This window comes from Temnothorax curvispinosus, unplaced genomic scaffold (assembly GCF_003070985.1).
Source record: "Temnothorax curvispinosus isolate PA1 unplaced genomic scaffold, ASM307098v1 QBEX01015669.1, whole genome shotgun sequence".
Lineage (NCBI taxonomy): Eukaryota > Metazoa > Arthropoda > Insecta > Hymenoptera > Formicidae > Temnothorax > Temnothorax curvispinosus.
Window position 1 is genome coordinate 69,224 of NW_020225449.1, and position 15,650 is coordinate 84,873.

At 36.8% G+C, this 15,650-nt stretch overlaps 1 protein-coding gene across 2 annotated transcripts; it reads left to right on the plus strand.

Moving 5' to 3' along the window:
- Nucleotides 1-128: 128 nt before the first annotated feature.
- On the plus strand, nucleotides 129-14,809 carry LOC112465956 (ubiquitin carboxyl-terminal hydrolase 7). Of its 2 annotated transcripts, none has more exons than XM_025033783.1 (18): nucleotides 129-1,643; nucleotides 3,281-3,379; nucleotides 3,657-3,932; nucleotides 4,041-4,159; nucleotides 4,678-4,812; nucleotides 4,884-5,078; nucleotides 5,191-5,362; nucleotides 5,446-5,638; nucleotides 5,789-5,942; nucleotides 6,313-6,507; nucleotides 9,053-9,274; nucleotides 9,686-9,980; nucleotides 10,100-10,319; nucleotides 10,443-10,610; nucleotides 10,714-11,218; nucleotides 11,291-11,362; nucleotides 11,424-11,526; nucleotides 11,684-14,809. In XM_025033783.1, exons 1-18 carry the CDS (start codon nucleotides 1,127-1,129, stop codon nucleotides 11,785-11,787), a joined length of 3,744 nt encoding a protein of 1,247 aa, XP_024889551.1. In that variant the 5' UTR covers nucleotides 129-1,126; the 3' UTR covers nucleotides 11,788-14,809. The 2 variants fall into 2 exon arrangements, with proteins under 2 accessions (XP_024889551.1, XP_024889553.1); XM_025033785.1 differs by having other exon boundaries at nucleotides 11,430-11,526.
- The last annotated feature ends 841 nt before the right edge of the window (nucleotides 14,810-15,650 follow it).

Genomic DNA, 15,650 nt, shown 5'->3' on the forward strand with positions numbered 1-15,650 from the left:
GTTCGCGGAGAACGTCGCTCGCGCACGAGCGCGCACATGCGCGTGTGGTACGTAGCACGTACGTGTATGCGCGTGGAGTCGCGCTGGTACGTGCGCGACCGCGCAGCCGAGCCGCCGCACTCGCCCGCCATTTTGTTTATTTTCGCGTGACGGAGAGAGATCCGTGAGCGACCGATCGCGACGTACGGGATCGGCCCGCGCGCATTCGTACGTGTTGTTCGAGTAACGTCCGGCTTCACGGACGCTGGAGAGAGAGAGAAAGAGAGAAAGAGAGAGATAAAGATAAGGAGGAAGGGTAGGAGAATCCGCTGCGTGGACGACAGTCGACACAGGTGGGTTCGCTCGCAGACGCAGCCGGAAGTCGCGGTTGAGTCGATCGAGAATCAGCAGTGAACCCGATCGAGATCCGTGGCGGCGACGAGCAGCTACGTAGAGAGAGAGGAAGAGCGAGAGAGAGAGGGAGAAAGAGCGAAAGAGAGTGAGCGAGAAAGAGTGAGAAAGAACGCGAAGTGAGTAACGGGAGCAACGTTGTCAACGTCGTACGCGATCGTCGTTCTCGCGGCCTCGCGCATCGTCGTCAACGTAGTCGTCAGTGATCGCGTCGTCGACTCGTCGCTGAGCGCCGGTAAAAGCGCGCAGCGGAAACAGTTTTTCACGGATCGGCCGTGCGCGGGAGGAGGAAGGGGGGAGGCGGAGGCGGAGGTGGAGGTCGGTGCGCGAGGCGCCGCGCCGGAACGAGAGGCGAGACGACCGTCGCTGCCGCCGCCACCACTAACACCATCACCGACGTCACCAACACCACCAGCGGTGGGCAGCAGCAGCAGCACGCAGCACGCAGCAGCACCACACAACCACCACCGCGGACATCGTCACGGACGAGGTCGCCGTCGTGGTCTCTCTCGCTACCGCCAGTCCGCCACCGTCGCGAAGATAGCCGTGATCGTAGCCGTGGCTACGGGAACCTTTACGGCTTTGCGGGACACTACGGGGAGGCGCGCGTCAAGGGGAGTAATCGTGTAAACCGTGTAGGAACACGGTGTGCTCGCGGAGTCGCGTATCCAGCGATTTAATAACACGAGGGTGGAATATATGCTGTGGGCGTCCCCCGTGCGAGTGGGGGCACTTGATGGCCGCAGAAATTGGGCGAACTGCGAGCAAACATCTATCGACGGAGTGCGGTAAAGCGACGTCGTTGTCGAGTCCCGGTGGCGACGTGGGCTTCGATAGTAGCCGGGTGATCGTGGAAACGGAACAGCAGCAACAGCAGCAGGAGCAGTTGCAGCACGCGCCGCAGCGACAACTTTCGCAACAGGATCGAAACGGTCGCAGATTGGTGCAGGTCAAGAAGTTGGGTAAAACGACGACGACATCACCTCCTAGCCGGAATCGCGTGCCGTTTGCGACCGCGCAGCCAGCAGCGGGCAACGATCAGCAGCAGGAGCAGCAGCAGCAGCAGCAGGCGCTGATCAACGCGGACAACGTAACCTCGACGGCGGAGGCCGTCACCGAGGTACCCGGCGCCATCAAGACGACCATCAACATCGGCTTCGCGATGAACCACGTAAACGACCAGGAGAACCTCAAGCAGCTCAGCCTCGCGCCTGTTCAGGTTAACGAGGTCGAGGAGATGGACACGCAGGAGGGTGAGTGCGCTATCTATTGCACGATCTATCTCTGAAATCTCTCTGTGCGTCTATTTGTCTGTTTCTTTATTCGTATCCTACTTTTCTAGCTATTTAGCTATATATATAAATTTAGCTATATATACACATAGCTATGTATATAACATATTGTATATATATATATATATATCTCTCTCGCATCTTGCCTCGCTGCGAACGTAAGTGCGAGTGCTTTCAAAGGGGGGAGAGGGAGGAGTGAGAGGAGCTCTTTGTCGCGGCGCTTCTCGCCAACTTTCTTCGAATTTTCTTTCCTTTTTCCCGGCCGACGGTAACCGTATGTTCGCGGAGTCGTTTTTATTTTTGGAGAAGGACAAAACTTCTTGCGCGCATCCGTAAGATTATTGTACGGAAACGATCTAGTGCAAATTCATTTCGCGCGTTACCGTTGCCCCTGTCAGCGACCGATATCCAGGCACTCGCGATTTGATTTCCACGGATGTTGATCCGCGCGACCAGCGATTCGTCCGACTTTTGTTCCACTTGAATTTATATACGCAAAAACGAGAATCGCGTTACCGACGTCGAATATTAGAAAGTTAATTGCAAAAAATATATATGTTTACATACACAAGTCGAGAAAATGAATAAGCACTAAATTATAAACACTTTTTTTTACGATCGCAATAAAGGTCGCGCGACTTTTATAAATTATTCTCTATGGACAAACTGTCGTCCGCATTAAATATGTTATTGTGCAAATCGTGCTATATGTTACATTTATTATTTTGTTCCGCACACTCGAAACTTGTCGAATTTCCCTCGTATTTCATTCTATTTGAAAAGTGGCGTTCTTTTGCGTAAGAATGCGAAATACCACAAAAGCGAATCTTAGAAACTACATGTACCGGCAAATCGAACATATCTGATTGTAGATAGATAATATAGAACGAGACATTACGTCACAGTTTCATTATCAGAAATTTTCGTGGATATATAAATGTAATCACCGTTGATAAAGATTATTGTACTACGTACAGCTGTCGAGCGAATAGTCGCTATTTGATTAGTCTTTTCCGCGGTATATGTAGTAATTGGCGATAACCTGGGCGAATTTTTGCATTTTTATATAATATTTGAATTTAGAGTGAGACAAATATGTACTTAGTGCGGCTGCGAAGTGCAAATATTAACCTATAACTTCATAATCTTCATCTGGTGATCAATTCGTTTGTCTTCTCTTTGTATTCCTCCCCCCTCCCCCCAATCATATTGTAATTATTATTTGCCACTGAAACATTCCACATGAGGTGTCATTCCATAAATTGTTATTTTCATGTTCTTATACAAAAGATCTTTCAGAATTGCCCTGTCACTTTAGGTAAACCAATTGTTCCACATCAATATTAAATTATATTGCAGTTATTTGTACAAAAATGTGATACTTGTATTTTTTATGTGTAACTCGATAGATATAAAAGTGGCATATTTATGTTGCAAATTATTTAATAAAACTGCATAGGCATTTATCGTTCATTGAATCCAGATTGCGAACTATAACTTCTTATTTTCATTATTTTGTATGCAAGTTTTTTTCTATTTTTAAATGTTTGTTAGCTTTATACATTTGACTATTAAAAAATAAACATTAACTTTTGTAGAAACCCCAAATGATGGTGGGGGAGACGGAACTGACAACCGTCCTATAAATGGTGAACCAGAATTAGCATGTATAGTTCAGGATCAAGAAATGGAGGAAGGTATGATGATCCCCTGTTATATGCCATGTTCTTTGTTTAAGTTGCTTTATAATTTAAAGATCTTACAATACAAATATTTTTTTTATTTTTATATATAACTGATATATCTATAACCTATATTTTCTTTCTTCTTGTTATTATAGAAAAATTTAAGAAATTTGTGCTTTTCAAATAGCCTTAATTTTATTTTTGCCTATTTGAGTTATTTTTATGTATTTATTATTTTTTATCTTTATCACATCTATACATTCTACATTCCCTCTTTCGTCTATATTAGATGAGGCCAGATCGGAGGCTACTTTTCGATATACTGTTGAGAATATATCTAAGATGAAGGACTCGCAGTTGTCCCCTGCGTGTTACGTTCGCAATTTACCATGGAAAATAATGGTGATGCCACGATCAAGTCAGACACAGGAGAGACAGCCACAGCGATCTCTTGGATTTTTCCTTCAGTGTAACGGGGAGAGTGAATCTACATCTTGGAGTTGTTACGCTGTTGCTGAGCTGCGTCTTCTTTCTTGCAAAGAAGGACAAGAACCATTTAGCAGAAGTAAATGTCATTCCGTTCTTCTTTAATTTGTTACACATTGACCGGTCTTTAATTTTAATTTCAGAGTAATACAGATCCATTTTTCAATAATGTATCATATTTTTATAGAAATTCAACACCTCTTCTACAGTAAAGAGAATGACTGGGGTTTTAGTCATTTTATGACATGGCAGGATGTTTTAGATCCTGATAGAGGTTTCATAAAAGATGATTCAATCACGCTTGAGGTTTGTAATACATACCTTTATTAAGTAACTAACATTTTTAATAGCACTGTGATTTTTTGTAAATATTTCTCATTCTATTTAGTTCTATCAGTTTATTATTCTAGTTATTGTTAAATCAATGTAATTTCACTTTTTTGAAATTTTGTAATTATGATTACACGTTTACGCAGTTTATATAATTTTTAAATATATTTACAAATATCTAACAAAATGTTTTTTGATTTAACAAGATGTAGGCGCTTTCTTAAACTGAATTTCGACTTAATTGACACATCGACTGCCATATATACGAACAATAATTGCTCTCTCTTTAAAGCATTATTTTAAGTTAAAATATTCTTATACAATTTTTTATTTATAAGAAAACGTGTTTTGCTTTGTGGGAGTTTTTCTTGAAATTGAGTGACGCGACATGAATAACTATGTAGTAGTCAGTGTGTTAAAAAGCACAGTTAATTCCATAGGATATTCATATTGCATATTTATATTAAATTCTTGTAATTTTTGTTCCAATTTAGGTTCATGTAGTAGCTGATGCACCTCACGGAGTCAGTTGGGACAGTAAAAAACACACGGGATATGTAGGCTTGAAAAATCAGGGTGCTACATGTTACATGAATTCTTTACTGCAAACTCTTTACTTTACAAATCAGGTTGGTGAAGGGAGACATTTTTGATAAATTATGTGACTCTTTATTACTTTATCCTTGTTCGTTTTTTTTAGTTACGAAAGGCAGTATATAAAATGCCAACAGAGAGTGATGATTCGAGTAAGAGTGTTGCACTAGCCTTGCAAAGGGTTTTTCATGAGTTACAGTTTTCCGACAAGCCTGTCGGTACAAAGAAATTAACTAAAAGTTTTGGTTGGGAAACGCTGGATTCTTTCATGCAGCATGATGTGCAGGAATTTCTACGAGTGGTAAATATATTATGCACTTTGTTAATAAACTTGTGTATATTATGTTATGCATTATCTATTGCATTTTTAATATATGTATGCGTATATATAAACTAATTTTGTGAAAATTTAGCTATTAGATAAGCTGGAGAGCAAAATGAAGGGAACATGCGTGGAAGGTACAGTGCCAAAATTGTTTGAGGGAAAAATGGTCTCTTTTATCAAGTGTAAAAATATAGACTACAAATCCACAAGAGTTGAAACATTTTACGACATACAGTTAAATATAAAAGGCAAGAAGAACAGTAAGTATCAAGATTGATCATCGTCATGTTTTTATCTATGACATTTGAGTAGGAGGGAACTAATAGATTTTTTTGTATTTCAGTTTACGAGTCTTTTAGCGATTATGTGAGTACGGAAAGTCTCGATGGCGATAATAAATACGATGCGGGAGAGCATGGATTACAAGAAGCGGAAAAAGGCGTCATCTTTTCGTCCTTTCCACCCGTTTTACATCTACATCTAATGCGTTTTCAGTATGACCCAGTTACAGACTGTTCAGTCAAATTTAATGACAGGTAAAGAACTGAAATCTATTAATTTGCTTATTTCACGATAATCATAATATAATTGTTTTATTTACGGCAAAAAAGTATAAATTTCTATAAAGATAAAAATATAATTTTATTTTTTAACATATAAGTAATTGTGCAAATTTATTTTTAAAGGTTCGAGTTTTATGAAAAAATTAGTCTCGGCAAATACTTGCAAAACAAAGAAGCAACAAGTGCGGATTACACATTACATGCTGTTCTGGTTCATAGTGGCGATAATCATGGAGGACATTATGTTGTATTTATTAATCCCGCTGGTGATGGCAAGGTAAGTAAAAGATTTGATGTTAATATTTAATGTTAATATTGTATGAATTAAGTATATATTAATTCATAAATCTTTTACATTCTCGATATATGTGATCTCTTTACTACGGATATAAATTATCGCAAATCTGTCTTTACATTATAACCGAACTAAATTGATTTGTCCTCAGTATATTTTTCCATTTATTTTTATATGTATTCATACTTATAGTAAAGTTCAGAAAGACTGAGTTCAAAAAGGAATATAATTTAAATTATGCAGAATAATCATATAGTATTTTCTTTGTACATTTCAATAAAAATTTATGATTCAACTTTAAGTTACTATGTTGCAACATCTTCCTGAAACGTTTTGATCTGTTCTGTGGCAGTGGTGTAAGTTCGACGACGATGTTGTCTCACGATGTACAAAGCAGGAAGCTATCGAACACAACTACGGTGGTCAAGACGAGGACATGTCTATGGCTGTGAAACATTGCACTAACGCTTATATGTTGGTTTACATAAGAAATTCAGAGCTGGAAAACGTCTTGCAAGAGGTCAAGGAAGAGGATATACCTCAAGAGGTCAGAAACGTCCTTCAAAGAGAACTTTCCCAGGAGTTGAGCGACCTTGAACGTGACAAAGACGCGACTGACTCAATTAAAGACTCTCATACAGAGACGGCGACTCTTCGTCCGTGCACTCAAAATCCTCGAAATCCAAATCTCTATATTCATGATTTTTAACCGATAAACGCTGACAGAGAAATAGGTGTAAGGAATTTGTAAATTGCTTACGTTGCTTCTCGATCAAACTCTTCCCGAAGTTTCGATGTTATATTGAGCTACTACGAGCTTGTTCATAGCATAGAATTGTCAGGTTCGCACATCACACATTGTAATTATATATACATAATGAGAAAAAAGTCGAGGCGATTTTCGGTCCTCGTTGCGATATTTTGGCTACCACACATTGATAGTTTAATTTTTGAGATTGTATATGTGTGTACAAATTAGAAAGTTTATTTAATGAAAATATTCGTTTTCGAGCAGTTGTTACTAACTTTGTTTTGAATTTTCTTAACAGAGATTTTACATTGATATCAGCTTTAAGCTGCTATACCGGTAAATGTTAACATTATATAAGTCATATACATTTCTAAGTACAATGTTGGATTCAGAATAGTATAATACTTGTGTAATACTTTGGTACAAAGTATTTAGACGCTCATTATCAGATTTTATTTTTTGGTGTAATCGAATATGCTTCGAAGTAAAGGTGAATCGCTTAACATCGGGAAAGATACAAAAGATGATACATCTGATCACATGTATATTTGTATGTACATGGATGGAACTATATAATCATGTTATATAGAGATTTGTTTTATATATTGACAAAGACATTTTTTTGACAGAGGATTTTTTCGGTACGGGCGCTCGAGGCATATATGAGAATCATGTGATTTTTTTTATTTATTGTCTTATTCATAATTTTATATCAATAACGCAAGGAATTAAAGAGAAAGATCCATGATTAATGTGCGTGTTGCATTTTTGTCACTTTTATCGGAAATATTTTATCCAGGATTGGATAAACTTTAAGTCTGATCGTCAGACTAATATCGTGATGAGCCTTAGGATTATTTTGGGAATGTTTATTGTAACAAACATTGTATAATACTATATAACAAATTTAATCATTGTATTGTAGTATATCGAAATCGTGAATGAAAAATGAACAAACATATCTCAAGAAAAGATTGGATATGTGTGAATAATTGTGTAAGAGAATTAGGGAAAAACAACAGTTATTAGTGAGAATATACTAAGTATCGATTCGAGCTAAGAAGGTTCTGTTAGCTCTTGCAATACATACGAGAAAGAGAAGAGATAATCGATAAGTAGTACTTGTGTCAGAAACATCAGCTTCCTTGAAATGTCTTCTTTAGCGTGTTTGCTATTTAACTGGATTGTTTAGTGAGTGAGACATAATGTGATTTATATTACTCACCCTCGCAGTTTTCATCAACTAATATTTAAAGTCGATACAATAATGAGTAAAGTAAGAACTTCGTGTTTCAACAGAGAATGCAATCACTTAAGCAAGTCGTTGATTCATAAAATTCTCTCCATGTTAATAGTAATTATGATCATTGACAGATACTATCTATTTATTTGTTGTTACATATAAATAATTAGGGAGAGAGAGAGGGAGAGAGAGAGAGAGAGAAAAAGAGATGAAAGAACGCTAAAATATCATCGATAGAGTAAATACTTTATAATAGCTTTAATCGTGAGAAATACCTTTAAATGCTATATCACTATTTTATATATAAAAATAAAGAAAAAAAGGATAACGAATAAATTGTTGAATACTAGAAAATTTCACAGGCGGAAATCGCGTTAATTTTATTTATTTTTACCGCTATTCTTATCTATCTTATACGATTCAAGTAATAGACATAAATCCAAGTTACAAAGCATCTCCACACTACTATAGTTACACATTACATTGTTATAATTATTTGGCATGGGTGGTGGTTACATAGGATTTTAATAGATGTATATTTTATATATGCATGTACACAATGGTTAAGGTACTTTGTTGTTTCGCCAAGATTTATTTATTATTTCTGTACTCGGACGATTACCTTTTTGGGTATTCTTGAAATGGCAACACACATTATATAATTAAAGTAAGATTATTATAGAATTTACATATCGTCGTATTTGTACACTATATATATTTGTGTTATCAAGTTATTACCTTTAATTACTAATACTTATATATTTACTGTGTGCTTGTATTTATTAGCCAGGAAGAGATAACTGGGAACCATCACTCACCGCCAAATAATTTTCATTGTGTAATTGTTTGACTTGGTAGTCGATATAGCGGCAGATGAACAAAATTAAAATTACAAAAATGGAAAATGTACCGTCATTCTTTTGATGTTTCGAATACGATCTGTTCTCGAATCTCAAAAGCATGATAATGAGAGAAATGATCTTTTTCTAAAAGGAAAAAGAGAGTTCAAAATCACATAAATTGAAAAGAGTCGAGGAAAAATGATTAATGAGAACGAAATGAGTACACACGTGGATAATTTTAATTTTGTTGGTCTAGCTGGTGGAGAGGCTGCAAGAGGAGAAGAGGCTGGAACAAATAAGAAGAAAGGAGAGAACGGAAGCATACTTGTACATGACCGTCAATGTCCTTCTCGAGGATAGCTTTGACGGTCACCAAGGAAATGATCTCTACGATCCAGAGCACGCTTTATATCGTGTATTTCGCGTACGTAAGCAGGCCACTGTGCACGAGTTTCTCGAGCTGCTGAGTGATAGTCTGGTAAGTGAGTTTGACAAATTGTGCGTTCGGTATTTCTTCCGAAACGTCGTTATATTACTTAAATTATAATTTTCTGCTTATACATGTACATCAGAATTTATTTACAAAGTAAATCGATACTGATGTAATATCTAATACCATTATATCGTTTTTTTGTGCTATTATGGGCTATATTATTAGACTATATTTCCATCACGGTAGGTAATAAAACTTGAAAAGATTACGACGTTAGTATTTCCTGTTTGATGTGTAAAAACGGGAAATAATAGAGAAAACGTTTTATTTTTTTGCGAAATAATATGGCAAATGATATTGAAAAATTAATTTTGAAAACGGCTCTTATTTCCAATGTTTTAGAAAAATGGTACGGAGATAATTAAAGTGTTTAATATTATCAAATTTATTCTACAGAAATATCCTATAGAACAGATTCGCATTTGGCCCTTCAGTACACGTTCAAATCAAACCTGTAGACCTACGTTAATCGAGCCGGATGCTGATCTTCAAAAGCCCATCATCGACTGCGCGGAAAATCACAATCCGTGGAACGTATTTGTTGAACTTGTACCTCCAGACTCTGACATGACAGCGTTACCGCCTTTCGACAAGGACACTGATGTTTTACTCTTTTTTAAACTCTACGATCCCAAAAATAAGAAGATTCATTACTGCGGTCATCACTATATGCCTGTTGTAGCTAAAGTCCGTAAGTTGAAATTTTAATAATATATGTATGTATTTAAATATTGATATACTAGAGAGAATATATTATTATTGAGTGTAATTTAAAAAATCTAATACATATAAATATAATGAATTTTACAGAGGAGCTTATACCAATTTTAAATGAACGTGCCGGATTTCCACCTGACACAGAACTCGCTTTATATGAGGAAATTAAACCAAATTTAGTCGAGAAAATAGACAACCTATCGGAGCCTTTGGAAAAAGTTCTGGAGGAATTAATGGACGGTGACATCATCGTATTTCAAAAGGAAGGAGACAATGAAATGTACGAACTTCCAACGTGTCGAGAATATTTTAAGTAAGTAACAAGTAAACGCTCTAACACTTTCATCTCTTTTTGCTAATGTATCTTGAGAATCCTATCTTTGAATATCTATAATATTGCAATACGTTTGCTAATTTAACGCAATTTGCATTTCAGAGATCTATTCTATAGGGTAGAAGTAACGTTTTGTGATAAACTGATTCCGAACGACCCAGGTTTTACAATGGAACTTTCGTTAAGAATGACATATGATCAAATGGCAAAGGCTGTAGCGCAACGAGTCGGCACAGATCCGTATCTTTTACAATTCTTTAAGTGTCAAAAGTAAGAATTGATATTCCTGCTTCTTTGTACTAATAATGTTACATTAAAAGTTATTTTAAAGTGCTTTGAGAGAAAGGGTTATATTCCGAGATTCTGTTTGCAGTTACAAAGATTCTCCCGGCCATCCTTTAAAGTGTACATTTGACGGCACGCTCAAAGAATTGGTTGCGTACTGCAAAACGAAAGTAAAGAAATTATTTTATCAGCAGCTCAGTATTAGGGTGAACGAGCTAGAAAACAAGAAACAGTTCAAGTGCATATGGGTAGGGCCGTCGCTTAAGGAGGAGAAGGAGATGATTCTTTACCCAAATAAAAACGGCACTGTTGCTAATTTACTCGAGGAGGCTAAGAAGCAGGTAGAATTATCGGAAAACGGATCGGGGAAACTGAGGATATTAGAAATGACTTGCAACAAGCTGTCACCCGGCCCCGTGGACGATACACCATTAGATCACTTAAACACATCAGGCACCAAGTTGTATAGGATAGAAGAAATACCGGTTGACGAAGTAAATCTAGCAGAGGGCGAAATGCTAGTTCCTGTTGCGCATTTTCACAAAGAGGTTTTCTCAACGTTTGGTATACCCTTCTTCTTCAAGATCAAGCACGTGAGTGATGTTTCGAATTTAAATCCACGCGTAATGTAACACACGAGATATCAATAATTGTCGTGTTTGTAGGGCGAACCTTTTCCCAAAATGAAGGACAGGTTGTTAAAGAAATTAGGGGTCCAGGAGAAAGAATTTGAAAAGGTAGGCATCCTTAGTTAATCTTTTTTGATCTTTTATGAGAATTCATAAAAAAACTTTGAAGTTTAAGTTCGCGGTGGTGACAATGGGGAAGCCACAGTTCATTATCGACTCGCCGGAATCTTGTATCAAAATTGAGGATTTCCTTCCCAGATATACCAGTCAGAGTAAGTAGAAAAAAAAACACCCATTTATCTTTCCTTTTCGAATGTATAACGTAAAGCGAGCGTAGAATCGCATGACTACTATATTCGATATATAGTGTACTGCCGACCCAATGCTAGTGAAGAATAAATTTTCTAGTTTATCCACTTTTAAACGCAGGCACATCACCACACAGGCCTTGGCTTGGCCTGGAACACGTCAACAAAGCGCCAAAGCGCTCTCGTATCAACTACCTCGAAAAGGCCATTAAGATTTACAATTAAATTTCCACCACACGAAGAAAGAAATTAAATTAGGCAGCCACTCATAATAATTTATACGATTCTGTATAGTAAGAGAGCGTCGTCTGACATATTGAAGGTTGGAAAAATGCGTTCAATGTATTCGTTTCTTCAGCCAGATTACGTACGCGATTTTAATACTGCAAGAGCGACATTGGAAGGTAAATCAATGCTTGGTATACGATGGAGTAAAAAAACTATCGTGAAATGTGCAGTGCTATTTTATGCATCATGAAGAGCGATGATATAGTTCCTCAATTCGAATTTGTAAAGATTTTACGTAATGGCTCGATAGCTTATTTTGGCGTCACTCAGTATGGATTTTCGCCTAGACTTCGAAAACGATTTGATTACGAAATGCACGTATATTGTATCTAATATTATTGTCTGATAATTATCTCTAATAAACTATTTCTTTCTTTTTTTTTAATTTTATTAGGAAACTGAGACTTAAAAAATTCCGGTTCTCTTACCCTATCATATAGAAGTTGTATGTAATCGTTATGTCCTAAGAGGTGCCGTATTATATTCTACATGATGTTATATTTAACGCTCATCGGCATCGAGAAAGAAATCGTTTGTCTTATGCCGTATCTGCAAGATGTTTGAAATGTAGATTTTTGCCATTAAAAACAGGAACAGTGCATAATTTTTAATTTGCATTAAAGATTTTAAAGGTTTTATTCAAATTTTAATATTTAACAAGTTTATTTAATTGAATTCGAAATGCACATCACAAGGTTCTTTCAAATTTTTTTGTGTTTATAAACAAAGCATATAGAATTATGATGCTCTTTTATTTTACGTCACGTCATAAAAAAAATGGAGAAGAAAGTGCATAATACAATTTCTCTAAATTGCCTTTCAAACATCCTGGAATAATTTTCTTTGCGTTTGAGTGTAATTTTTGTGTTATTTTCTATTATATGTTTTATGTTAAAACTGTGAAATTTTACAAGTATAAAAGTATAAAATAAGAGATCGGCGAAACGAGTGACTTAAATTAGACGAAAAAAAATTCTCGACAAGATGCAAACACTTGTAATAAGATATTCGCGGCTTTTTTCCCCCCTTTTTTTAATTTTAGAGTAGAATGAGCAAAACTGTCGGCCCACTTTTAAGGAATGATGTAGGAATAACGATTCAATTAAGAAATTATAGCCATCTATTTGATTATAAATTAATGATTTATTTCTCTATTTTATATTTCTAATTTGTAACACGGCAAAAGTAGGTGAGTCACTCTCAGCAAGGTAACCTGCGTCTTGTGCAAGATCTGTCGTTTGCGGATCCTTATTTATCGTTTTCCACACTTTACTGTGATCAACTCAACTTAGCCAACAGCATGTATTTAAACACCACGCCGGCTCTCGAACATTTGAAATAGCATAATTGTAAATGTCAAGGAGGATGCTGAGCTTTCTACGTGGATTATTTAATAAATTTCTTTTTAAGTTGAGGAACTGTTTACTGTGGTCGTCTTAAGGTTTTAATGAGATTCGTCAAGTTCGTAAGCTTAGACGTTAATTGAACTATTTTGAATATTTAAAATTATCGAATTACAGACTCCAAGAGAATCGTTTCGAGGGCATACGAGAGCAAAGTTTGCAGTACGGTAGTATACCGAATAGTATACCGATACATATATATAAACGTGAATTATATGCTAAGGTTTCGACGGATTTGCGCGGCAATTCGTCGAAAGCGATGACGAAAGCTTTGCGCTATCTGATCGATTAATAATTCAACCGAGAGAAACCTACACAATACGTAATGGTTCTTGAAGAAGACTGGGTGCATAAGTTAAGCGAGAGCGTGGCACACGCGCAAAGTATTTTGTAAAAACAAAACTAAATGTGGCTGTACAGGCTGTTCGATCGTTCGGTGGCGTATAATCGTAATCTCAATATCGTATATCTAAAGCTATTCCAAATTACGTACCTATATTTACGTTTATTATTTACTACAATCTATTCGGAATAATTTATCGGCATGCTTGTTAAATGAGTTATCAAGGTAAATGCGAGAGAGAGAGAGAGAGAGAGAGAGAAAGAGTGAAAGTGTGTGTGTGCGTGCGTATCATAATGCGTGTCTGTCATAATAAATTTCAAATCGAGCTATAAAGAGCATCATCGAAGATCTAATCACAGAAGAGATATCTCCCACGAACACAGCTGAAATAGTATCTTTGTATGCCTAAAAGTTGGTGTTCGCAGTATCGTTACATTATAACCGCGTATGTTCCTGACTGCATTTTTTTTCTTTAGCGCTATCCTTTTTAGGTGAACAAGGGGAAAAGGGATTGATCACTTTACAAAAGGTCTGTGCCGAATAACAAGTGGAAAATATGCTAACGATAGATCTCTTGTGGTAGAAGCGGCGGTAATGATGTTTTATTCGCAAGAGAAAGGAAAGCGAGACAGAATTGCAAGCATTAACGTAGCGGACGATCACGATAGATATCAATATGAGAATCACATTTTATTGTTTATATTACTTATATGTATATTATATAATATAATTATATAATATATGTATATTATATATAAATATACATATACATATATATGTATATTTCGTTGTTAGGTTCCTTGGGGATTATTGCTAACAGCAATCCTGAAGTCGAAGCTGACACACAAAACGACAAAAAAGTATACCTTTTTTGCAAGGGAAACCAAGAGAAAAGAAATCGTGTTAGATCTGAAATAAAAAGCCGCATTTAAGTTAATTAATTGTACTGTCCACGGTATCGGCGACGCGCGATTGTAACGAGCGGCACGCGAGGGAGAGAACAAGCCGGGACAATCCGGCGTACGACCGCTATATAATAATAGGTTGTACACCAAATATCTTTTGCGTTTTTGTAGAGCTGATCTTATAAAGCAAACTGCTCAACACTGCGATTGTAAATCTGAATATTTGATAGTTCATTTCTAGGGAGGCGAAACAATTAAGTGCGATGCAGGTATGCGTAAGGAATAATAATAAAAGCAATACAACTGCAGGCGTCGTTATTTTTCAACATCACGTCGTCGTTTCTCAGCGAGAAGAGATGCCTTTTAAAACTTCTTTTGTATCATTATCTATTAGGTGTCGACGGTACGCTCAACGAAAACAGGAGGTAATATAGTTCGAACGCGGTCATGTGGCGATAAGAAGAGGCATCTTGCATCTCACAGCATCAGCGGATTGAGAAGAGAGATAGTACGATTAAAAAGCTTCGACTGCATTCTTGTAATCTCGTGCTTTGCGGGCGTAGGCTAAACACGTTTGAGTAGATCTCATTTTTACATTGAGTCAACAGAAATTTATATTTGCTTCGAAAAAGCACAGTGCATGCAAGCGTATCGTTAGTTGACTTTCTCCAACGTTACATTGGAATTTTCTTACGGTCGATCAACTTCCTTTCGCCTAAGTATCACGTTGCCACTGGTTCATGATATCATGATACAAATAACAGATTAAGAAACTGTCAAACTGAACACTAAAATTAATTGCGCGACAACGCGTGGGTCAGTGATAAGAGAAGTCGATGTTACATACTCGCCTGCTTTTTTGAAGATTCTTTGTGGCTTTTTTCTTTTAAATCGTACACCTGATATGTGATACATCATCTTCGATATTTAAATGTAATACGAAGTGCGCCTTTTTCAGATATAGGCTACCTATATAGAAAAACGTATTAAGTTATAACTATTATAATATTGAACGCCAGAGAAAGTCACAAAAAAAGAAACGTAAAAATTGACATCAAATTCTTTATATATTCATATAGGACTCTGTGAACAATTAACAATAACCACAAGTAAATTTTATAGACAATTGACTGTTATAAAAAAAGTCAT

What these genes read in the sequence shown, in the direction of transcription:
- LOC112465956 (XM_025033783.1), top strand. Translation starts at nt 1,127, where the DNA reads ATGGCCGCAGAAATTGGGCGAACTGCGAGCAAACATCTATCGACGGAG. An exon ending in GGAGATGGACACGCAGGAGG is followed by an intron (nt 1,644 to 3,280) that starts GTGAGTGCGCTA and finishes TAACTTTTGTAG; the next exon opens with AAACCCCAAATGATGGTGGG. An exon ending in TGCAGGAATTTCTACGAGTG is followed by an intron (nt 5,079 to 5,190) that starts GTAAATATATTA and finishes GTGAAAATTTAG; the next exon opens with CTATTAGATAAGCTGGAGAG.